Source organism: Rhinopithecus bieti, unplaced genomic scaffold (assembly GCF_001698545.2).
Source record: "Rhinopithecus bieti isolate Rb0 unplaced genomic scaffold, ASM169854v2 scaffold_19861, whole genome shotgun sequence".
Lineage (NCBI taxonomy): Eukaryota > Metazoa > Chordata > Mammalia > Primates > Cercopithecidae > Rhinopithecus > Rhinopithecus bieti.
Genome location: NW_016809659.1, coordinates 1,152,179 through 1,178,877, shown reverse-complemented (window position 1 = coordinate 1,178,877; position 26,699 = coordinate 1,152,179). Strand labels below are relative to the sequence as shown.

The 26,699-nt window shown below is 34.7% G+C and overlaps 1 protein-coding gene across 20 annotated transcripts in view; it reads right to left on the bottom strand.

Annotated features, from left to right (window-relative positions):
- HDAC9 (histone deacetylase 9) overlaps positions 1 to 26,699 on the bottom strand; it is a 941,976-nt gene that overhangs the window by 322,692 nt on the left and 592,585 nt on the right. For 12 of the 20 annotated variants that reach the window (XM_017890070.1, XM_017890075.1, XM_017890071.1 and 9 more), the window contains one exon: positions 18,912 to 21,542. In XM_017890070.1, coding sequence (XP_017745559.1) covers positions 21,228 to 21,542 — 315 coding nt within the window. In that variant the 3' untranslated portion in view covers positions 18,912 to 21,227. Of the gene's footprint in view, positions 1 to 18,911; positions 21,543 to 26,699 lie in introns of those variants that run through there. The other 8 variants (XM_017890061.1, XM_017890068.1, XM_017890066.1 and 5 more) reach the window with 1 other exon arrangement.

Below are 26,699 nucleotides of genomic sequence, written 5' to 3'. Positions count from 1 at the left end.
TTTATATATGTATAATTTACCCTCTTCTTATCAGGTTATAAGCTTACTGGAGCCAGGCGGGACCATGTCCAACATTTAAAACAATGCCTTGCACTTTCTGATGTGTGATAAGCAATTAAAGAAATGAAGGTTTATATTAGTTTAGTAGAATTATTTTATAAGGATTTTTACATATGAAGGCGAGAGGATTCCAACCATTCTTTTAAACATAGTGTTTTACTATAACTATGAACAGAGAAGAGGAAAAACTTTTGTATAATTGTTGATAGACAGCGTTAAAATTTCAGAATCCACCAGATAGGTTATTTGTGAAGAATTATGCCAGGTCTAAGAGGTGAAGGGAATGAATATATATTTAGACTTTAAAACATTAATACATAAGGTAAATTCCACATCAAGTATGTAATGTAAGAATTGAAGAGTTGGGGATTTCATAAATGACATTTGCAGTCTTCCAAGCCATGACCACAAGATGTAAGATTTATGAACTAGAGATGAATAGAAGAATTAAAAATGCTAAGAAATGTGTTTAATATGAAGGAAAAAGGCAGGGCCGCAACTGTGAAGCCATTCATATAGTGACTTCCTGACTGATAGGAGGTTTTCACATTCCACCTTTGCCTTTGCTTTCCACAAGTGCTGGAATATTACCATCAAAATAATTGGAGGGAGTAAAGAAGACTTGGTTGAAAAGTTAGCACAGTAGCAAATGGCTTTTCTGATTTGATGTTGAAAGTACTGTATTTTGAAGTTATATTCAATAGTTTATGAGTCAGACCTGAGTGTCTGTTACTGTATCACCATGAATTGACTGAGACTCCAAGCCAGTCTCTCAACCTTTCTGGATATGGATTGGGGATGAGCTCTACCATAGTTCAAATGTATGACTTCTGCTTTACCACTATGAAGTCTTCATTTTTTCTTTGGTAAATATGAGATAGTGATTAAATGATAAACATAAATTACTGGGTATGGTGTTTGGCAATTAATCAGCTTTCAATCCCTACTACCTTTCATTGTTGTTATTGTTGTCATTATCTAACATTCCTACCAACAATAAAATTGTGTCATTCTATACTATTTTTAATAGTGCTTAAACTTTAAATACTGGCACACGCTGACTATTTCTGCATATATTTTATGACTAATTTAGTTAGGTTATTTTCATTCCTGAAGAACATCAAAAACTCTGTCAGCATAGAATGTTTCTCCCATCTCACCCCACCCCCCGTTAGGAGGAAATCTATTTGCCAATTCTAGTTCAGAAATAGTAAATCAGCATTCACTTGACATTTTCTTAAACACTCGACAAATCTTTTTTTTTACTAGTTAGAATTTTGAAGGAAATTATACGAACATAAAAGAAAAAGAATTTTTAAAACTAAGAGGGTCATTCAACATTGGTCTGTCTTCCTGATAACTGTCAAGAAAGCTGTGGCTATACGTCATCTTTACATGTCAGCATGGGTGAGCAAAACACAGTCTTTCAACGAAGATCAGGATTAACACTTTCAATTGACAAATGAGAAAACTGAGGCATAGAACACCTAGAAATCTTATAGCTGGCCAAGAACAAGAAAAAACTGGCTCTTCTGATCTTTGCTTCTCCATCATATAGGCCAGACTTGCTGGGTAAGTTGCTTCCCACGGGTAAAGTGGAAAAGGGAGTGATATAGTTAGAACACACAATGAATGGCATAGCACAGTGCATAATGACACTTCATTTTATGAGCTTTCCAGCAAAACACCAGTAGATTCCATAGCTAGAGAATTGTTGTTTGACAGTCTTTTTTTTTATTTTAGTGTACTCCAACTAACCTTTCTAGAGGCTGTGGTAAGCCACAGTGAGGGTGGAGGACAGTTTCTCTCCATAAATTATCTTCAAAGAGAGATTCAGATGTATTTTATTTAACAACAAAAAAGTGGGAGGACCTTGAGGAGAAAAAGTAACAAGGAAAAGAAAACCACATAAAACTGAATAGAGAGGATCATGTTACAGAAGAAACCATTTTTCCTTTAAATTTCAAATGTTTAAAATCCAGAGAAATGATGTGAGAAACACTAGGAGATTGGTTTTAGAACATAACTTAGGTGGAGGGGAGTTTCCCATGACACCACTAGGAAAAGTGTGCAAAGAAAAAAGTTCACTCATAAATAAACATATACATATAAATATATGTGTATATATATTGTGTATAGGGGGTTACTTCATAAACCAACTGTCTCTTGGGGTAGGAAATAAAGTTCCCAACCTGTTGAAGAATCATCAGTCTATATCAAATTTTAGGACCTAGATCTTATATTTAAAATTAAGAGATATGCCATTTTAAATCTGCTCAAAGGTACCTTGCTCAAAGGTATCCAATCACACTCATTAGGACACAGTTCATCAGAAGATGCCTTTAAACCACCTACAAGTTATCAGTTGTTGTATTAAAGCCCTTTCAGTATAGTTTTATTGTTTGTTTGTTTGTGAGTTGTTGCTCCTCACGTTGGTCTTGAACTCCTGGGCTCAAGCAATCTGCCCACCTTGTCCTCCCAAAGTGCTGGGATTAAAGGTGTGAGTCACTGCACCTGGCCTAATGGGATAGTTTTGATTAAAAGAAAGTTTTTCTTGTCAGTAAGAGGGATCAAATATTGTTTTCTGGTCCTCATGAGTTAAATATTCTTACTTTTATTTTTGAGACAGGGTCTGGCTCTGTTGCCAGGCTGTAGTACAATGGGATGATGGGTTCACTGCAATCTCTGCCTCCAGGCTCAAGTGATCCTCCCACCTCAGCCTCCCAAGTAGATGGGACTACAGGCATGCACCATCACACATGGCTAATTCTTGTAATATTTTTTGTAGAGCTGGAATTTTGCCATGCTACTTAGGCTGGTCTTGAACTCCTGGGCTCAAGCGATCAGCCCACTTTGTCCCCTCAGAGTCCTGGGATTATAGATGTGAGCCACCGTGCCTGGCCTAACATGATAGTTTTGATTTAAAAAAGTTTTTGTTGTCAGTAAGATGTATCAAATATTGTTTTCTGGTCCTCATGCATTAAGTATTCTTACTTTTATTTTAGAGTAAATAAAACTTGAAAATTAAAAGTTTGAAAAATGGAAGCATATCACAGAAATTACACATAGAAAACTCAACTCCCAATACCTCAAACTTTGATGCCTCCAGCTTGTTAACAAGCAAAGTTGAAATAAAACAATGTAAAGATTGGTTTCTGCTAGCACTATCTTTCCATTTTGAGTGAAAACATACAACAGCTCACTCAATATACCTATAAGAAGCAAGCTCTTTGATAAATTTTTTCCATTATCATAAAACAAACAAAGATAAACTATTACAATTACCAGTGGAAGTTGTTCCTCAGAGTAACCCAGTGGATAACAGAGGTCACGAAACTGTAGTGTAGAGAAGTAAAGATCCTTCTTACTTTCAGTCTCTAGGAGAACCAGGGACAAGATGTCAAACCCTTTGCTAAACTCTGGGTTCTGCTCAGAAGCACCAAAGTTTAATGGAAAGAACATGGAACTGGATGTAGCTTTTGATCATAGTTCTGCAACTTAGGAGCTGGAAGATGTTGATCAAGACTGGTACAGGTTTTGTGCTTTATATATATTTTTACCATAGTGGCACAAATGACACTTTATTTTTTTATCTTTTTCATTTAGAATTTTAGGATAATGTGCAAATAAAATTTGGAGTAATGTTTGCTACAAGCCAAATTAATTTGTAAGCTTAATTATAAGGACTTTTTCTATGCAGCTTGCTGTTTCTAAATCTCTATTTGAAATGGCACAATTACTTTCACTATTGTTATTATTATTATTTTTTTTTTTTTAAAGAAAAGGTCAGAATTTTACAAGGATTACATTTTCTAGCAGAAACAAGGTTGTACCATTTTAATACTTATATTCTAGGGCCTTATGTTCGGTTAACAAATACATTTTCTTTTCTTTTCTTTCTTTCTTTCTTTTTTTTTTTTTTTTTTTTTTTTTTGAGATGGAGTCTCCCTCTGTTGCCTAGGCTGGAGTGCAATGGTGCAATGTCGGTTTTGAAGCCTCCACCTCCTGGGTTCATGCGATTCTCCTGCCTCAGCCTCCCAGGTAGCTGGGATCACAGGGACCCACCACCACGCCCAGCTAGTTTTTGTATTTTTATTAGAGACAGGGTTTCACCACCCTGGCCAGGCTGGTCTCAAACTCCTAACCTCAAATGATCCACCCACCTCCACCTCTCAAAAAATGTTTAAGGATATCTCTATTTCTGAATTAACTGTCACCTCATGATTAATTTGATTTCAAACTTTACTCTGGTTATACTTTATAACATTTTCAACAAAACATCAGTAGTGAAAAAAAGACCTTTATATTAAAAAATGACTGCATTTCTGCCATGGCTATATTTTATTTAGAGAATATGGGTGTTTCCCAATATTAAAAATATATTCATTCTTAAACCATCATTCTTAGCAAACTATCACAAGAACAGAAAACCAAACACCGCATGTTCTCACTCATAGGTGGGAACTGAACAATGAGATCACTTGGACTCGGGAAGGAGAACATCACACACCGGGCCCTATCATGGGGAGGGGGGAGGGGGGAGGGATTGCATTGGGAGTTATACCTGATATAAATGACGAATTGATGGGTGCTGACGAGTTGATGGGTGCAGCACACCAACATGGCACAAGTATACATATGTAACAAACCTGCATGTTATGCACATGTACCCTAGAACTTAAAGTATAATAATAAATATTCATTCTTATATAATGAATATAATAATAAATATATTCATTCTTAAAAAGTTACCAGCAAAACAAATTTTCTTGGATGGATACAACTTTATTCTAAAATCAATAGGTAGGGTGAGTGTGAATGTGTGCAGGTGTGTGTGTACCCTCAGAAAAATCACTCTATACATATAAGGAAAATAAAAGTGAAAAATTAATCATACACAAAGAACTATAAATTACAATAATGAATCCCAAAATGGATACAATGATTGAAGTTTTAAGTACAATTACACAGAAGAAATGATGATAGAAAGTGTTAGAAGAGAAAAAGCACAATGTTTTCTCTGTCATTGATTGTTTACTTGCCCTTAAAATGCAAAATCTATGCAGATCATAGATTTGTAGTAAGATTTATACTTTGCATGTGGCAACTATATTCTAAGGTCATTATAAATGTCTGTATTGTGAAGGTAAATTATGTTCTGAGAATTGTGTTGGTAAAGAGAATTTAAATTTTAGGTTTTCATTTCCTTTTCTTAATAATTTAACCTTTTATTCTAAATTTAAAAATGCAATCAGAAGTAAGGGCTTTTCTTGTAAAGTTTATCAAAATGAAATAGATAATAATTTGCTTAAAAAATCCCAATCTATTGAGAAGCAATGGTTCTATTAGCTTTAGAGAAAGGATATTTCCTGTGGTACAGATTGTCATTTATTCAGTATTAGGTCCTATGGGTTACTCCAAAGGCCAAGAGATGTCAGAGGGAGGGGCTGTATCTTGGCACCTGGGACAGTAGCTCATATGGAATAAGATGCTCTGTGTGACTGAATCTAACTCTCTTAGTGCAGGATTAAGTCCATGGACACGTCTTCTTGAAGTTCTAAACTGTGCATGTATCTACAATTGGTTAAGAACTTCAAATCTGGGACAACTAACTTTAAATTCTGGATGTTCAAATAAATCGATCACCTTGGACAAGTAACTTTGACTCATGGAAGTTGCTGTTAATTCTCCTGGAAATTTAGGCAGAAGTTCTTACTGCAAATCAAGTTCCTATGCTGCAGCATATATTTTTAAATCTTCTGTTTTTCTTCAAATGTTCTTTATTAATTTTAAAGCTTTGAAACTATTAGAAATATAACAAACGTTGTTAAAGAGAATTTTGAAAAACTGAACATATTGACTATAAAAGAAAAAAGTTTTAAAAGTACTATAACCTTAAAAGAAAGGCTAAAATATTGAGAAAAATTCTGTAGGTACCTAAATGTATTAATCACCATCTTTTTTATGAAAACAAGACAAAATTGGAATATTCTAATTCAAAACCAAACAAAATATTTTCTTTTTCAACGATGAATTCACTAAAAGATTTAGAGATTTGACAAGATGAAGAATTCACACAAAAATACACTCATGAACCAAAGGAGGCTTGAATTAGAATGACAGTTTGTCAGCTAAGTTTAGGGCTAACGTGATGCAATGAAATTGTCCTAAGTTTTTACTAACAAAATAGTAGCAAACTAAAACTTTCTGATTATAAAATGATAATCATCTCAATCCTGCATTAAACCACAGAAAGCAACAGCTCTTCTTCGTGTACTCAATATTTCTTTTTCACTTCCCCAAGGCCAAATGTCATCATTTTTTATAAAACAAAATCAAAGCCAAATGGTAAAAATGCAAAGATTTGGTTAAACAAACAGTCAGAATTTCAGTGGTTTTTATCTTCAGCATCCCAAGCAACCAAACAAAGTCAAGATATTGTTCATCTCCTTGACAAAGAGCCTCAGAGGTCCAGAGTGACATGCCCGAAGGCTGGCACGTGATTGGGCTAATTAAATTAAATAGCAGGAAACAGCTTTTCCACATGCCACTGCCTGGCCACACACAAACTGTAACAGTAAATCTTTTATACTAGTCAAGGAAAAGTGTAACCATTAAAAAATATACAGTATCAACACACCATCCAAGAATCAGAAGTTACATATCCACATCACCTCCCTAGGCCTGAATTTTAATGCCAAATGTTGAAAACTTCCAAATTCACTTTAGGGGCCATCTAAAAGTCCATGGTAATTAAAGAGGATGAAAAAGAAACAACTCCGCCCATAAAGGTTCACTAACACTAATTTCAGCTAATATTCTGATTGCTTTAAGAACACATTTCTATACCAACTAAAATGAAAACCTGAATAGTTTTGAATCAAAGTTAAAATAAAATCTATTGCTCATTTTCCATCACTTTTAATTTCTTCCTCCTCATTACTCAACTGAAGATGAAGAGATAAATGTTTTAAAAGGCATAAAAGCCTTTGGAATCTTTTGAGAAAACTCTCCTAGTAGGCTCCCCACAATTTTTAGGTCAATGACACAATTTTCTCTAAGTTTGCCACTGCAGTTCTAGGCTTTTGGTCAAGAAAACATCATTTTAAACATATCTATACTTTCATGTTTCTAGAAAAGTTCCCCTGGGTTGGTAGGTCCCATTCATTTTTATCAGTCATGGTTTATATTGGCATTGATTTCTAATGCAAAGAACAAGAACTATGCAATAGTAATTGTCTTCCTGGATAAAGAAACCAGAAACTAAGCATTGTGGTGGAAAACTAAACACAAGAAAACTGATTAATAGGGATCCCACATTAGAAGACTGCAAGCCACTTTTAAATTAGAGACATAGAAAATGTAGAATCATTGCAGAACATCCATGGCTTATCTCTTTAAATAGAAGCATTAAAATATAATATACAAAATGTAAATAATACTTAATTTTAAAATAAAATTACACTTACGTTACCTAGCATTCACAGGTTATAAATAGTCCATTTTCTATGCTTCATATTGAAATTAAAAATTTTCATAAGATATAGTATTTCTTACTATATTAAAGAGTTACTGAATTAACAGAACATGATCTAATAAATTTAGTAGGATCAATGTTACTCCAAGAAGAAAAGGAAAGAGAGAGAGAGAGAAAGAAAGAGACAGAGAGAAGAAAGAGGAAGGGGGAAAGAAAGATGAAAAGAAAAAGGAAGAAAGAAAGAAAGAAGGAAGGAAGAAAGGAAGGAAGAAAGGAAGGAAGGAAGAAAGGAAGGAAGGAAGAAAGGAAGGAAGGAAAGAAGAAAGGAAGGGGAAGGGAAGGGAAGGGAATGGAAGGGAAGGGAAGGAAGGGAAGGAGGGGAAGGAAGGGAAGGAAGAGAAAGTCTAATTCTTTAAATGGAAATTAGAAAAAAAATTTAAACTAGATTGTATCATTGTTTTCATATGGTTTAACCAATGTAATTGTAGGATGCATAAGTCCACCAAAAAACTTGGGTAAAAATGTCCATTCAGCTGTGTTTGTAAATGTATAAGCAATTGTTAATGGTTGTTTGCTCATATCTGCCTTTAAAGTTAATATTTGAATGTAAAGAGTACCAAAATCCAAGAAATTCAAAGCCTGCTTGAAAATGACCAAGCCACACTGGAGAACTGACTTGGTAGGACCCAGTAAGTGACTAGCTTCTAAAGTGAAGACAGGACAAAGAATGAGTTGAAGCAATTCATTCCTCCTCAAATAGCTGGATTTATCTTTCCAGACCTTTACTAAATCCAATCCTTTCTCTCCATCTTCATTTTTGCACCAGGGTCCTAGACTAAGACTGATTAATCCCTGGGGTCATCCACCCCTGTTAAATGCTCCAGAGAACTCACAAATTAGTGAGCAAGAGAGAAACCGAATGTAAAGGTTATGATAGACTTGCACAAACAGAACTTTAAAATAAGCCTCGAATGTTTCAAGTGAACATTCTTTAAAGAAAGACAACAAATTTAAATTGTCTAACATTGAATGGAAATTTACTAGACATTAAACAGAACAAGAAAATATGAACCATATTCAAGAGAAAAATTAAGCAGTAGTAGCAGACTCCAAAATGACAGAAACGGAATTAACAGAAAAGGACTTTAAAGTAAACATAAATACACTCAAGGATTTAAAGAAAAATGTGAATATGTTACAGAGATAAATGGAAAATATAACTATATTTCTAGATGCGAAAACCTCAAGATCTTAAATTAAAAATTCACTGGATGTGATTAACAGAAGTTCATCTACTAGCAAGAAAAGATGTGTACAGCAATAGAAAATGTACCGAAGAAATCATGAAGAAAAAAATATGGAAACTTAAAGATCTGTAAGACATGGCAGGTGCCTGTAGTCCCAGGTACTCGGGAGGCTGAGGCAGGAGAATGGCGTGAACCCGGGAGGCGGACCTTGCAGTGAGCTGAGATCGCGCCACTGCATTCCAGTCTGGGAGACAGAGCGAGACTCCATCTCAAAAAACAACAACAACAACAACAACAAAAAACAAAAAGATCTGTGAGACAGTATCAAGCAGTCTACTCTATGTATAACTGGAGTCCCAAAAGAAAGAGAGAGAAAATAATTAGCAGGAAAACTATCAGATGAAATAACACTTGACATTTTCTAAACTTTTAAAAAGTGCAAACCCACAGATATAAGAAGCCCAGTGAACCAAACAAGGATTACACAGAGAAAACCATATTAAGGGACATCATAATCATTTTGCTAAAAACTGGTATTAACCAAAAAGTCTTATAAACAAGTAGAGAAAAATAAGCTACCTAATGTTAAGAGTTACTAAATAGCAACAGTAATCAAGATTCTGTGGTATTAGTGTAAAGACAGAGATCAATGGAATAAAATAAAGAGTTCAATTCATTTCTAACAAATAGACCAGAATAATTCAAAGGAGTAAGAATAATCTTTTCAAAAAAAGAGGTGCTGAAAAATATAATCCTGTAAGATAATGAACCTCAACCTATCTTCACATCATATCAAATTAATTCAAATTTCTCTTTCATTTAAATGTTTAAACTAGAAGAAGAAAGCAGGAAAACAAATCATTCTTGAAAGGACCCTAAAGCATTAACCATAGAAGAACAAATTGATAGATTGGGACACATCAAGTGTTAGTGTTAGTGCTTAAATATTCTGCTCTTCAAAATGGAAGGCCAACTACAAAGTAGGTGAAATTATTTGTAACATACATATGTAGAAACAGATTGTATCCAAAATATATAATTTGATAACCCACAATAAAAAGACATGCCTCAATTTAAAAACTGAGCAACGTAATGCAGTTATTTGCTGCTTACAGTTAGAAAAGCCCGACAATATCAAGTGTAGACAACAACACAGAGTAATAGAAACTCATACATTGTTGATGAGAATGTCAAACAATAATTAACTACAAATGATTTGTCAGCTTCCTATAAAGTTAAACCTATACTTAATGTACAACTCATTTTCACTTCTAAGTAATTACTCAAACAAAATAAAATAAATTTCTACAGAAACTTATATAAGATATTCATGGTAGTTTCATTCATAATTACTCACACCTGAAAATAACCTACATTTCCATCAATAGGCAAATACATAAACAAATTGTGGCATATCTGTACAGTGGCTAATTATTCAGCAATAAATAGGACCATATCACTGGTATATACATGGATAGATCTCAGAAGCATTTTCTGATTGAAAAAAAATTCAGACTGAAAATATCACAGACTCTTTTTTATATGATTCACCTAAATGCACTTCTAGAAAAAGAAAAACTAATGTATAATGTTGGAATAACAGATCAATGGTTGACTGGGGCTGGGAGGAGAGTGAGGATGTGAGCCTGAGTATAAAGAGGGCAGGAGGGAATTCTCTGGAATGATATAAATATTCTCTATCTAGATAGTGGCACATACAATTCTCAAAGTTTATTAGACTCTCTGTCTCTCTCTCTATATATAAAGTGGAGTTTGTATGGATATTATAGTTCAGAAAATAGATTAAAAATCACTAAGATTTGGGAAGTTGTATGTAAACAAAAGTAAAATAACATTTAAAATTTTAATTTAAACTGCATGCCAAAACCTCAGGACATTAAAATTAGAATTTTTTTAATCCCTGAGAGAGCCCCTTTGTAAGGAAAAAAATATTATCTGCTTCCATATCCAGAAAAACGTTATAATGAAATACAACTGATCACTGTAAACATATAAAGACATAAAATATATCGATTTTAAGATTTGTATGCAATAAAGAAAATATAAAATAAAGGAACCAAGTTGTATATTTTATGAGTTTGTCAGATAATTCAAATAATTAAGCAAAAGTCAAATAATCTATAATTTGGTGTAGAAAAATAAACATTAAATGTGCTATAATTCATAAAGTGTAAGTTTTTTAAAAAAAGGATTTGATAGCACCATCTTCATGACCAAAATATATCTAAGATGCTTAAAATACAGTGTAAAGTAGACTTATTCTTCACCATGTTAAATGAAGGTAATAGAGAGAGGACAAGTGGCTATGCAAAATTATGCAGTCAAATTACTTAAGATCAAGAAATCATTGCAAGATTTCCCATTCTAAGTTCTTTGAGCATTTACCTAACTAGAGATAGTAGGTGGGGGAGAGGGGAAGTTTCCCAGAACATTTGTTAAAAAGCAGAGACAGAAAAATCTTAGCATTCTTTATTTCATGCTGATTCCAAAGAAAGACAGAGTCCATATACAACCCTGCACTGCTAAATTTGACTGGCTTTAAAAATAAAAATAAAAAAAAAAGAAAGAAAGACAGAGTCCAATGCAAATATGACAAGAGAACCCCCTGTGGACTACTAGGCAATGCCAGTTTTCTGAGTTTTGCTTTCTGATTGATGGCTTTGGTGCTGATAATAGTTTGGGAATTAAAGTTAGAGGAGACCTGTGCACAGACATAGCTTATCCAAAGATCCTCTGTGATCAATACATATTCTTAATACATCCTTCGGAACAATGATCATGTTAATCATTCATACCTAGAGTTGTTTTAAAATTGGTGAATCATTAGTTGAAATTTGGTGAAAAAAAATCGAGGATTCTTTTTATGGGAGGTAAGAAGAGACAGACAAAAAAGCAGTGGAGAGGAAGAAGAGGAGTAATGTACTCACAGGGTCTCCCAAAGAACATTTGAACCTGAGGACTTCCTGTAAGTCATGACAGGGCTGCAGCTGAATCAACCCTAGATGGTTCTCAACTCTTGGGGCAGGGAGGAGAGGCTGAGCAGCCTCCTGCAGTAACCTGGGCCGTATACATATTGCCATTTTTTATGTGTGCTAGGACATGAAAAAGGTGGGAAGCACTGTTCTAGAGTTTTTTTTTTTTTTTTTTTTTTTACAGAAGAGAAAAGTATTCATTATTAAAGACTGAAATTGAGTGTAAAGTCAGCTCCTACCAAGGAGAACAAAGTTACTAAAGTTCGAAGATATATTAATGTTACTATTCATAACAATAGCTAATTTTTACTGTGTACCCATTATGCTAGTACTCATTACACTATTTAAACATGTTCACACATTTAAAGCTCACAACCCCTCAACAGAAAAATCTAGAATTCCTGACCACATTTAACAAACAAGTAAACAGAGATTTGGCAGAATTCGGTTATTTACTTCACATGGAGTTGCTAGTAGGTGGGGAAGTTGGAGTTGCAACTCCTGCAGACTAACTATAAAATCAATATTACTGTACAACCACTAGGTGGTTACACTTATGAGGCAGTTCCATGCATAGATCTCAAAGACAATGCAAAATGCCACTGTTTTTGGTGCATACATAGGGTTTGATGCATACCTAGTCAAAACAACACATCGATTTCCACATTCAGTAAGTTTTCTTTAAATATGCATAAGGAGGAGGCTGATTGACTCTCTAAGAAAGATTAATATGAATCATTTTGTCTTCTTTCCAAGCCCTCACTTTAAAAAAGTATCTATAGAATACGTGGAAATAGAAAAATTAATACTATAAAGAGGTCATTCAAATTAATCTAGATATTGTATTTTTATCTAAAAGTGTATGTTAGATATTAGAAGTCATAGTCAATTCATATATAAATATAAATTATAAAAATTAATAAGGTGTGAGTACTGTTAAATAATAAATTCATCAAGAAAAAAATTTCCATCATTTACCATTAGCTGAAAATTAAAACATAGTAGCTATTTTTACTAAAGCCAGTTTAAAAAATATATTACTAAGGAGGACACTGAGGACAAGAAATAGTCCATCAAGTAAAAAACGACTCCACATTTCACATAGAAAACAACAGTGAGAATAAAATCATGGTATGGAAGAAAATGGCCTTTAGCCATTTACATCTGAATAAGAACAATGTAAAACAAAAACGATTAAAATAAAGTTCAGCCGAGCATTTCATAGGTTCCCTGAGTGGCTCTAGGAACAATGGTGAACACAATAGAGTACATTTTCCCTGACCTCAAAAAGCAAAAAGATATAATGCCACACAGATAATGATTAAAAAAGGATTACACGGGAAACTATGGAACTGATTTCAAGTTGGTGCGTTCAGAAGGGCTGGAGAAATCACAGATGGCATATGGGAGAAGTGAGTGCCTGGTCAGAGCATAAAGGTTGAATTATGAGGACTGTAGCTCTCTGATACCATGTAAGTGAAATATTAGAAAGAAATTACTGTAGGTTGTACCACAGAAAATGGGAAAATGGTATTGGTATTTTACAGTAAGTTAACTGAATTCATAAAAATATCACACTGATATAAAAGGGGGCTATTGCAATGAGAGAAGCATGGATTTGTTTTCCTGTTCACTAGTAGCTAGAGAAAGCAAAGCTAAAGGGGAAGTGAAGAAATATGATGATCTGAAATCAGAAACAGGAGGACCAACTGCCTAGAGGAGATAAAGGAATGAAGATAATCAAAGATGACTACATGATCATCTATCCCACTGTCTAAATGGTGGTCTCATCATCATCATCAACAACAACAACAACAACAAAGAAAAGCAGGAAAAACCAGCATATATTATGGATGAATTTACTAACTTTGAGATGAGAATGGAGCCATAAGTGAATTCTCCTTACAACTAATATTGGTAATAAAACACTTGGTAGACTCTGAGTTGTCTTTAAGGTAAACCTTTAAAGGATCTTTAAACCCTTAAACCATTAAGGTGGCTCAGATCTCTGCTAACACTAACATTTTATGCCTCTATATTAATTAAGAGCAACAGAATGATACTGGCAGGAGTAAATATTCATTTGTTCAAGTTTTAGAGCCCATCGATTTTCAAATTGATGTGATGAGATCTATCAATTAACAAAATACAAAATGAGGTGAAGATGATCTAAAGCAGAAACATAAATACAAATAAAAATATGTGAGTCACAAATGCAAGCCATATATACTCTTTTGAATAGTCACATTTAAAAGTAAAACAGGTAAGATTAATTTTAATGATGTTATATGACTTAATATATATTTTAAATATTATTTCAATATGTAATCAATAGACATCATCCTTAATGAAATAGTAGTACACTTTTTGTACCATATCCTTGAAATCTGGTGTGCATTTTCTACTTAGGCTGTACCTCAATTCTTGCCAGCTGCATTTTAAATGTTCAATAGGTACATGTGGCTACTAGTTGGGACAGAGCAAAACTAGGGTTCTTTCTCCAGAAGTTCTGTCAACAGAGGCATGAAGATCAAAGCGAAGACATGAACATTAGTTCCACATAATTTTTTTAAAGACATGCTCTTGTTTTGTCACTCAGGCTAGAGCACAGTGGCACGATCATAGCTCAGTGCAGCCTCAAACTCCTGGGCTCAACAATCCTCCTGCCCTAACCTCTCAGGTATCTAGGTCTACAGACATGCTTCCATACCTGGCTTCAACATAAAATCCAACTGTAATTAGTAAAAGTGAGTGACTAGGGTAGGATCTTAATCGCAAAAACTGCAATTACTTTTGCATCAACTAGTAGAAATAAGGAAAATGAAGATAATGTATGAGAAAATAAAGTCCAATAATCATGAAGTTCATATCTCTTTAAAAATAACTTAAATGCATGGAAGAATATTATTTGAAAAACAATGTGTGTGATACAAAATGGATCAAAGACCTAATATTAAGGGCCAAATTTATATTAATGAAACTCTAAGAAGGCAACGTAAGTGTAAATCTTTACAACCTTGGATTAGGTTACAATTTTTAAAATATGATACCAAGAGCACAAGTAGCAAAAGGAAAAATAGATAAACTGGACTTCAGCAAAGTCCAATTTGATGAACTTTTGTTCATCAAAGAACACTTAAGAAAACGAAAAGAAAACTGACAGAATAGGAGAAAATATTTGCAACTTATATACCTGATAAAGGTCTACTACTGAAAATATATCTGAAAGCACTTACAACTCAACAACAAAAAGATAAGCAAGTCAACTAGAAAATGGGCAAAGGACTTGAATAGATGCTGCTCCTAAGAAGTTACAGAAATGGCCAATAAGCAAATAAAAAGATGCTCAACATCATTAGTCATTAATGAAACAGAAATCAAAGCAACAATGATAGCACTGCATACCCACTAGGATGGCTATCATCAATAAAGCAGGGAAAATAACAAACGGAGAAGATTGGGAGGAACTGGAACATTGTAGCAGAAAATTAAAATAGTTCAGCTATGTGGAAAACAGTTTGACAGTTCCTCAAAAAGTTAAACAGTTACCATATGACCCAGAAATTTCACTCCTAGATATATACCCAGAAGAAATGAAAATACATCTTCTCACAAAAGCCTTGTACATGAATGACGACAGCAGCATTACTCATAATAGACAAAAAAAGTGAAAACTGTGTGTTCAACTGATGAATGAATAAGCAAAATGTTGTATAGCCATACAAGGGAATATTACTCAGCCATAAGAAGGAATGAAGTACTGATGCTATGGATGAACCCTGAAAATCTTCTGCATAAGGAAAGAAGCCAGGCACAACAGGCCACAAAATGTATGACTCTATTTATATGAAATATCCACGGTAGGCAAATCCACAGAGATACAAAGCAGCTTAGTGGTTGTCAGGGGCAAGAAGGAGCGTGGGGTGGGAGTGACTGTTTAGTTGGTACAAGATTTCTTTTTGAGTTGGGATTAATGGAAGTGTTTTGGAATTAGATACTAGTGACGGCTACACAGCACCATGAATATTCAAAAACTTATTGAAGTAATTCCAGTAAATATAGTGAGAATCGCCTATACTTGAGTTAAAATGCAGAAGAAGCCTAGAACAATATACAAAAATAGGAGACAGGATATTTTGAAAACTATGAATCAGAGAATCCGAGGATCTTAGGTAAAAGCTATTAAAAATCAGGCCAGATTTCAGAAGGTGGTTAGGGCACCTGGCCATCTCCAAAACATTATTTCTGAATCAGACTCTTCAAAGGGCTTGAAAAAGGTAGATGACTGGGCTCCCAGTCAGAACAACAGAATCAGAACCTCTACGGGTGTGGTCAGAACCTGTTTCCCTCAAGAGGCTTGTCATGCATCTTTCCACTAGAATACCACTTAGGAGGTCTAGAACGTGACAACTGTCTCTATTTTTCCCTTCCACAACGTTTTATACAGACTACTGAAGTCAAAATTATTATCAGGTGCGTCCTTGATAGGTTTAAAAAGTCTGTAAAAGGCAGCGCCCTGATGGTTTAGAAATTGGACTTTCTTTGCACTGGCTGGGGAATGAAGGTAAGAAGTAAAGGCGAGCACTGAATCTGCTAAAATCCTTTCTCCTTCCCCCTAAAAGTTAACCAAGTGTGGCCCCTCTGTTTCACTCCCTCCTAGGACTGGCTATGGTCAGAAAAAAGAAGTCCACACATTTTCATGATTAAAAATGGTTGAACAAAATGTGTGCAGGATTAGAACCCTCATCTAACCCTAATCCTCACTAGAATTAGAAAAAAAAAAAAAAAAAAAAAAAGAGCTCTAATCACTAATCTCATATAGAAGCTATTAAAAACACATTATTGATTCGGTTGGGCGAGGTGGCTCAAGCCTGTAATCCCAACACTTTGGGAGGCCGAGGCGGGCAGATCACGAGGTCAGAAGATCCAGACCATCCTGGCTAACACCGTGAAACCCCGTCTCTACTAAACACACACACACAAAATTAGCTGGGCGCGGTGGCGGGTGCCTGTAGTCCCAGCTACTAGGGAGGTTGAGGCAGGAGAATGGCTTGAACTCGGGAGGCGGAGCTTGCAGTGAGCTGCGATAGTGCCGCTGCACTCCAGCCTGGGCGACTGAGCAAGACTCCATCTCAAAAAAACTAAAAAAAATTTAAAAAAAGATTATTCATTCAAGACAGTTTGGTAAATGCTAATGAGGAGAGATAGAGAAACAACTGAATAAATTGGACAGAAGTGAGCATATCGGGCAGATATAAAGAATTGTTGCACCAACACAGCACAATGGTAAAGGTTGAGAACAGGGACTCTGGTGTCAAAGTACATGAGTTCAAATTAAAGGTAGACCTCCTAAATCAGTGACCTCGACTTTCATTTATCTATGTTGCGGTGCTCTCATCTCTACAGTGGGATGATAATAATACCTCCATCGTCAGGTTATTATGAGGACCAAATGAGCTAACAGATATGAAGTGCTTGCACACTGTGTGTGTATAATAGATAAAAGTAAACATCTTTTTGTAAATCAAAATGATCTCCAAAAGTTGCATTGTCTAAACACAGTTTACAGCCTCAAAGATGTTATCATAAAATGACATGTAACAAGAATATAAACATTTTTAAGCCTACATAGACATGTTGTTGGCATGACTGAAAAGTCACATTCCCAATATCCTTTGTATTTGCCCAAATTCTTTGACTGCCTTCTATATTTTCCTCTTGAAATGGAGATGAAGGAATGATCAATAATAAAGGGAATAATAGTCTGAAACTCATTCTTTTGTATCTCCAAGTTCCTGATACAATCAGTTACAATTGGAGACCTCAAATTATTTATCATTATAAACCTTCAATCATACACCCACAATTTATACATATTAGAGCGATTCAAAATTGTATGCTTCAATTATTGAAAAAACACAAAGAAATGCCAAATTAAAAATAATATATCTATTAAGTACTAGGTTTCAACAAAAGGTTTAGTGTCTGAATTCCTTTTCAACATCCTTTGAAAAAAAGGAACATACAACAATATATAGCAATTTCTAAAAGAGTCTCTTTCTCAGATCTATGAAAAGTAGCAGTTCACACTTCATCAACCACCTTCAGCAATGAGAAGGTGAACTTTTACTGCCAGAAGAAAAAATATCTAATGATTATTTATTTCAAGACTTGGCAATAACTATTTTTTCTAAAGAAAAGGTTTCTAATGCTAGATTGATGCTTTGTATTAAAACAGTCACCCTATATAACACTTCAGAAATCAGATATACACTATAAAACCATTTTTAATTGATTTCTCTAACTCATATTTTAGGATCTCTGATACCAAGTTAGTCCTGTAATTTTATAGTTCAAAGGCAAATTTCAGGAAATTATAAGTAGCAATAATGGTATTTCTAGAATTCTGACTGTATTCTCAAATTTATGGCACTATAAAATGATAATCCATTTGTAACAGTCAATAGTTATAGCTCCAGATTTCTTGATACTCTAATGCAATACTGATGTGACTTAGAGTATGGCAGAGTTGCCTTTACTTGAATCAGGCTCCTGTTCCTCACACTGGTATTGTAATAATTGTTACCATATAAGGGGAGATCATTTAATTACTATTTTCTCTTTAAATTTATGTGCTGTCACTTTCTACTTGTATTTCAAGATCTCACTGTAATAGACATAATTATTACAACACTTGGAATATTATTCATTTTAATATTTACTGAGTGCTTGTTATATTCAAGGGATTGTGTTAAGCTTTTTAAAAATAATTTTTTAAGTTGAGCAAAGTTAGGAACTGACAACTATTTAGATAAAGTTTTATATTTAGAAGTTGACATTTTAATTTAAATACCAAACATGATAACATATCATGAAAAGGTTACACTGGCAAAAGGAAAATGAAGCAAATTTTACACGTGTTAGCTATTTGATAATTTTGGATGTAAATAGTTGAAAGTCATTATTGCTGAATTTATTGTTTTTAATGGTATTAGATGTAACTGCTCAAAATGTCTTTATTTTCTTGTTTCAACAAAGACTGGCAATATATTTTGATATATGAGATCTAGTGTGCAAGCTTCAACTTCGATTAAATACGGCAAGTTTACACAAAGCCAAGTGTATGAAAGGGGATCTTTTAAAAAAAACTTTATTTGAGAAAGGAAGAGACTTATAACAGAAGGCAAGAAGGGAAACATACAAACAATATATTTACAACACAAAACAAGAGATCACCTTCGAGGGTGTAAATTATAATAAATACAGTAGATTTTAAAAGAGACATTTATCAATTAATTCTAAGATTATTTAAGTCCAGCTTTCCTTTTCACTGGTTCCAGGTAGTTTCTTGATTAAATTCAAAGACTATCAAATTCAAACAATTAACGTCCACCAACTGTACTGATGAAACTCTCTCAAATGACATTATAAAAAATAGTTTTTTTTGTTTGTGATTACATATCTTTGAAGTAATATTATACAAAAGTCTGCTCAGCCACATGTTCCTCCCCAAATAAAATGTATTTTAAAAGATGCACTATCCCTTTTTTATGAGATTGAAAAAGACTTTGAAGAAAATGAATATTTATGAGATGGAAAAAATATACAATTTTATCTTAGGCATGCCATATTTTTAATGCAAAACAACTGACAAAAAGTCATTTTAATATGAAGGAATATACTAACCAAAATATGTTGGTGATAGGGAGTGTTCCTATTATAGCTATTTGTCAAATTATCAGAAGGACTTTCATTATATGGAAAAGTTTTAAACTTTCTAACTTCTAGTTATGTTAATTTAATTTGAATGGAGACTTTTTTAAAAGGATAATGTATCTTTAGCAGTAACATTTTAAAGAAATATTTTAAATGTCACAGCAAAATGTAAACAACACGTGCCAATAACATACAGTTGAACAATGTCTACATTTGGCAAAACTGCTATATCTCCTTTGAAATAGGATACTACACCTTGAAATACCTCGGATTTAGAAATATAAATATTTTAATAGAAAAAACCTCACAAAGATTCTAGGTCAATTTGGATTATCCATATTAAAGGGGTCTTAATACAACGAACCTTTAACTAGCTTAACAAAAGTAAACCTATAAAACAAGGTAAACATATCAAAAGGGAATATGAAGGAAATGTTCCAGTGAAAAGCTTCCGTAACAATTTCCCTACTTGTGGTGTTATTTTCTTAGACAATAAATCAATTCATAGAGTGCCCTTTAAAAACAGAAAGAGTAAAACACTATCCTCAGATTTTTTTTCCTACATTCCTCAGTACATGAATCACTTGGACTTCCTGTTTCCACAAGGCATTTCCTGTTCAGCCTCACAGAATCACTTTTCTGTAGGAGAACAGCAGGAACCTGACAAAGAACTGACTTGAATAAACAGTGTCTTCTGTTGCCTTCAAAGTTGTTTGTATTTTATAGCATCAAAGGACATAGTTCTCCTGAAGGTGCATTATGTACAAGTAAATTCTTTTGTTAAACCTATCTTTTCCAATTGTTATTTGTCAGAATGTTATGGTATATGCCCATGACATTATGGAATTATACTTGAGATTCTAGTGACAATATAAAATATGATACACCTTCTTCTTTTCAAACTGATTTTGACTTGATATTAGCTAATATTCATCCTGTTACTGTGTTTTTTGCAATTGTAGATACAATATTGTATCAGATTGGACCATTATGCTGCACATTACTTCTCACCAACATTCGCATCTGCCTCATTTGCTCTTTTTTGATAGACAATGTCATCAAATTACACAAAATAAAAGTAAAATGAGCAGTGCTATGTGAGACATAATCTAATATTGAAAGTAGTGCTGCAATTTGCATCTATATATTTAAAACCACCTGTATTCCTAATATGTTCAATTGCAACCTACACAATAACCTAGGACTACTGGCATGGTGACCAGAACATTTCTACTTAACTAAAAAAAGAGAGAGGAAGGAAGGGGCAGACTACCTTTAGCAGTGTTCAAGACTATAGTATGATACATTATGTACAGTGATGTGAAAATTGAATTCTACATGTTGCAAAAAAATCAAAAACTAATCGAATGCTTCATTGATCAGACTGGGAGACTATCCAGCAGTCACTGATCTCAACACATAAACTAAAAATAACACTGAATTCGTTTTCCTTAGAAGTAACTGGTGTAGCAGGCTTTGGGATAAATTTAAAGCCTGTCAATTGCTCAGATATTATATATCATAATTTTAGTGTAACAGGTATTTCCTTACCAGTGGATTTTCAATGAAACCTTGATATCTATATAGAGATCAGTATATATAGAGAGACCTCTGTATAGATATATACATATATCTGCATTAGTTAGAATCTTTAAACACTGAACTCAAATCATCGAGAAATATAAACTGATAGGAAATCATATCCATTTACCAAAACTGCAATGCATTTCATGTTCAGATAATGACTTTAATTACAAATCCTGGAGCTAAATCTTTGCCTATTACCTGTTGCATAAAAGCAGCCTGCTCCCCAGATTCCATTTCCTGGATCTGAGCATCTTCATCACTGTCCACTGGTTCCTCCTTGACCTTCACAGCCCCAACTTGTCCCAGTGTGTCATCCACACAAGCACTGCTGTCGCTCCTAGTGCTGTTGCCACTAGAGGGCGCTCTGTCTTCCTGCATCGCCTGGTCCCCCTGAAGCTCTTCCTCTGCCTCCTCAAGGTGACTGCCTGGTTGCTTCAGTTGTTCAATAGATTTCGAAAGCAGCTAGAAGAGAGTGTTCAGGGGTTCAAAATTCAGTAGTTCTTGATGGTAACAGAGAAGCAAATTACACTTTGATTTCTAATAACTTTTACACTGTGATTTCTAATCATTGAACATATATTTCAGAATGAACTTGCAGGCAACAAGTTTCCTCAGTAATACGAAATCTGAAGTAGTCCCATTATTCCATATTGTATGGGTCTAGTAGGCAGGGAATAAGGTCTTTAAGTGTTGGGGTGTTTTTTCTTTTTAATGGATCACTCTTTAATGCAGTTAGAACATGGTGTACAAAAAGGTAAATAAACTATCCATGGAAACTCTGAAACTTTCAAAAGGGCAAGTTTTGAAAGTTGAACCTGGGAATAATACTTTTCTCAAAAGATAAAGGGGGTGATAAAAAATGTTGTCAATATCATTTTTCAACAAATGTTAAACGCTATAAAAGCCAGAACACAAATGCTAATAGTCTTTGTCTAATTTTCTCGTACCTATACAGAGAAACTATAGTCAAATGAAAAAGCGCCTTCTTATATATATTTGGAAGACACAGAAATATTCATTTTGATATTCTGAACTTTAGAAAGGTGTAACATTTTTAAAAGATAATAAAATGCTTTACGAACAGACTCAAATGGAAATTAAGTATTAGAAAAGAATCAGGAAATTATTTTTTAATTTGAAAATCATTATTTAGACATTTTATTTTATAAATTAGATTGAACTTGGGTTTCAGACGTCAATGAATTAACTGCTTAATGATTTTAAAAGATAATTGACAACATGCCTAACTTAAACAATAGCAAAATACCATAACATGAAAGCTCAATAAATGGGGGAAAAGTCTCAATATTATTTCATCTCACAATGGCCATTTGTTTTATTTCACAATGGCCCTGTGGACTAAATCATCTGTAGACCCTGAACTGTGTTTTCAAGAGTTGTTAGTTTTCTGCTAAGTCAGTGCCTATGTAAGCAACATGCCAATTATTGTAACTAGCAGTACACTTATAATACTACCACCACAGACATGAATGCAGATTTTTCTTTGTCAAATTCATGCTTACCTCCTACTCACACATAATTAAAAAATACATGTTTTAAAATGTGAATACTTAAGTACTCAGACTTAGATGGACACCTCATCTTCTTTAGGCTTATAGACTTTCCTGCAGTCCACACAACCTCAAATGGCCCTGATAACACTAACAAAGCCCTTTAGTTTCACTGCATGTAGATTTATTAGGAATTTTCATTCATTTGTTCAACAAATACTTACTGAGTGCCAACTATGTTCAGGACACCATGCTAAGCATTAGAAAAATAGCCACTGCTCTGCCCTCATGGAGCTTATAGTGAATGTCTTAGAAAGGCTTCAAATACTTATTCCTATTTTCAAGTATGATAAAATGCTTTGAAGAAAGAAACACAAGGTGTTATAAGAGCACATACCGCTTGGCATAGCAGTGGAAATGGGGATTGTCAAGGGAGTTAAGCTGAGGAAGTGTTATGTTTAGGTTTAGACACAAAGGATGAAGGATGGAAAGGAGTTAGTTACACGTATGAGGGGTGGGAAGCAGGGGTGGAAACAAGGGTGGAGAGCATTTCTGGTAGAAGGCAGAGTTTGTGGGGACCTTGGATTGGAAAAGGAGACCAGCGCATCTAAGCCACCAAAAGTCTAGTGGAGTTTGAGAACAAATCAGAGGAAAATGCTGAAAGATAATGTTAAAGTATATGATATAATTTATAATACATTTGGGTGAAGAGTAAGAATCTAGAGAAATAAAATACAACTTAGGAAAAACACATATAAGGCCTAAATATCACCAAAGTAAGTCAGACATGATCAAGCTAAGAAAACATATACCAATCAAAACTCATATCACAATGAAGAAATTTGAATATGAATTTCCTTTGTGCCTACCATCTAACATCCATTGTTACTGGGCAGTCAGGAGAAGGACACATTCATTTAGTCATGGTTTAGATGACTTTAAGTATATTTTAGGAAACTATTTGCAGGACTTTTGTCCCAATTCTGAATACTAATCAGCTCTTATCTTTAATATACAATACTTTGGATACTACTGAGATTCTGGAGAAAAGAGACAATATAATAGTCCTAAATTTTGACTACAAAGTTGTAGGATCCCATTTAATTGGCTGTTTAAGAAAGAATATGCAACAGCATAGAAACAAGCAAGATATTAAAGAAAAATTCCTAGTTTTGGCTGGAATAAGGACACTGAGTAACAAACATCCACTCATTATTCAGAGAGAGAGAGAGGGAGAGAGACTATCAGTCAGTGTTGCAACCCTTACTCATACCTCAGACTACAAATAAGAGCAGGTGAGGGGAGCTTGCGGGAAGAAGGGATTTATCTGAGAAAAGATATTAGCCAGGTGAAGGAGGCTGCAGGAGCCCATCAGAGAAACCAACTGTAAGAAGACTGGACAAATGCTCACTGAGCTGTAGAAACTCTCCCTCTCACTAATACAGCATAGCTGAAAAGTTATTTGGAACCTGCTCAGTAGAGCTAGTGGACCAATGACACTAAGAAGTCAAGTAGATACCCGGAGAGGTGTTCAAAAGATCCTGCCAATAAGGACCTCTTGAGGATAGCAGAAGAACTTTATGGGATGTGTGGCTGTGGAATAGGAACTAAGTGCTGGATGAAAGGTTAGCCAGAGAGCCAGTATCCAGGAAATACCATGTCAGAAGTCCCTGCTTTCTGGGGGGTGGGGGAGACCGTGACTTTGAACCCTAGCTAGCTTCTGGATGTCTGACATTACAGGGAAATATTCAATAACTAAGAGGAAGCCACAAATATCACCCACCAAGTAAAAAGACTCTTCTGTGACGATTCTTCTCCTTCCTAATCCCTGGCCACAATATGGCCTCTCAGTGTTTCAACCTCTCAACCTCCAATGGTCTAGTCCTCCACTCTACCTCATTCCCCAACATTATGACCTTACCTGAGACCTGATCTTTATCAGTAACCCTGCATTCCTCTAAATCTCAATTTCAAACATCATTCCTTTCTTCTGGCTCTTTCTCAGAATATTCTGACACCAACCATTCCTCATTCCAGTGGGTTTTCCAAGCCACACTCTCACTACATATTGTCCCCTTCATTTGCTCACTTCCCTCCTTTCTGGACGAGGTTCCATACTTCGTTGAAAACCATTCCTTTATATTACCGTCAGTGCTCCTGCCCCTTTCAATATGGGTTTTACTGGACAAATAAGACTTCTAACCTTGGTCAACACTAAATCTCTGCCAAACCCAAGCAGCTGAATGAGCTAGGAAACAAATAAACAAATTACGATCTGCTGAGTGTTCTCCAAATTCGTGACTACACCCTCCAATGGAGTCTCAGTGCTGCCTGGCAACCCTATTCCACTTTTCTAGTTAATTTACTCTCACTGTCTTATACTACCTCCTCTCCTTTCAAATCTCTAACATTCCCCCCTTTTCCTCACTCCCTGCGGATACGTTTGATTCTCATTTCATTGAGAAAATGGAAGCATCAGAAGAGACTCAGCCTGCTGCTACTAGCACATTTATTAAGCAATCCCATCCACCCCTCCTGATGTTGTAATGAATGAAATGTCTGCTCTCCTATCTCAGTCAACCCCTTGGCTTACACCCTGGATCCCTTCCACTCCTGCAATTATCCACTGTGTCCTCCATCACACATATCCCCTCTCTGCTGGAATGCTCTCACTAGTACTCTTTCAGCAGTATCATCCATCTTAAATAAAACTTTCCTTGACCTCCTCCCCAACCCACACCATTACATACCTCCCTTCACAATAAAATGCTGTGAGTTATCGCTCTTCACTGTCTTCATTTCTCTTTTCCCATCCTCTTTAGAATCCAGCCAACTAGGCTTTCCTCCACATTATTTAACCAAAATCTCTTGTTAAGGTCAATAATGACTGCAATGATGCCAAACCCAATGGCCATTTAAACATGATACTAATAGGTGGCAGCAAAAGTGAAGCATTTTAGAAAGGGAAATAAGACAAAATCATAGCATTTTGAAAATAAGAGACTTATTACCATTGCAGCCAAAGACCAGACAAACTGAGTGTTAATTTACTAGAATATAATTTCCCATAGTTAGCAAGTTAAAGAAAATCTCTAATATTAACAAACCCCTGAGTTTTCACGGAACATAGCATATGTACATTTTAACAGAAGACCTTCTGAAATCTGACCTGTGAAGTCACTGAAGTATCCAGAAATCACATTGTTCAGTCTATTAATCAAATCTGGTCAGTATTTACAACCTCACTGACACAGATATGCATATGACAGTTTATATAACAATTTTCAGCATGCAATACAGAAACAATTCTATTTGTACCGGTCAGTTTCTTTGGCTTCCTCCACACTTCTGATGTACCAAAGGAAACATGGGGAAGAAAAAAGCCAGAATGAATAACGTTGTGATCGCTTGGCAAGAAGACCAAACGGTGAAATGATATTTTTCCAAGAGCAGAATTCCTTCATGGTTTGTAAAAGAAATGTTTCTTGACATAAAACAGTAACTTCTGAGTAGAAAACATATAGATATAAAATGCTGCACTTGAAAATCTTCTAATAACATTCTTAAAAGCCCTGATTTTTTTAAAGAAGGAATCTTATGCCCAAAAAAGACAAGTCATCTCTAAGATTGTAAAATAAGAATTTGTGATTTAAAAAGAGAAGCATAGAAACCTAGAACTTTGTACACCATTCTACTCCACATTTTGCTCTGAAATAGCTATATATTCTGATGACAACTGGATTAATAGAAGCAATTCCAATCTCTCCCCTGAGCTCCAAACTTGCATAGTTAGCTGCTTACTTAACTTCTTTTCTTAGATCTAGAATATCTAATAGACATCATAAACATTAAATACCTCAAAGATAACCTTTATTCCCATCTAAGCCAATTGTATTGATCACCCAATCTTTCTCATTTGAGTAAACAGCTTTACCCAACTGCATGAGCCAAATATTTGGGATTTATCCTTGTTTCTCTGTCACTCATCTTTTTCATTTAATTTATAAGCAAGCCCTGGCAATTCAACCTCTAAACATAAAGGCTTTATCTTGACATGTTTCTCCATTTCTGCTGCTACCACTGTGCTCCTAAATACCATCATTTTCAC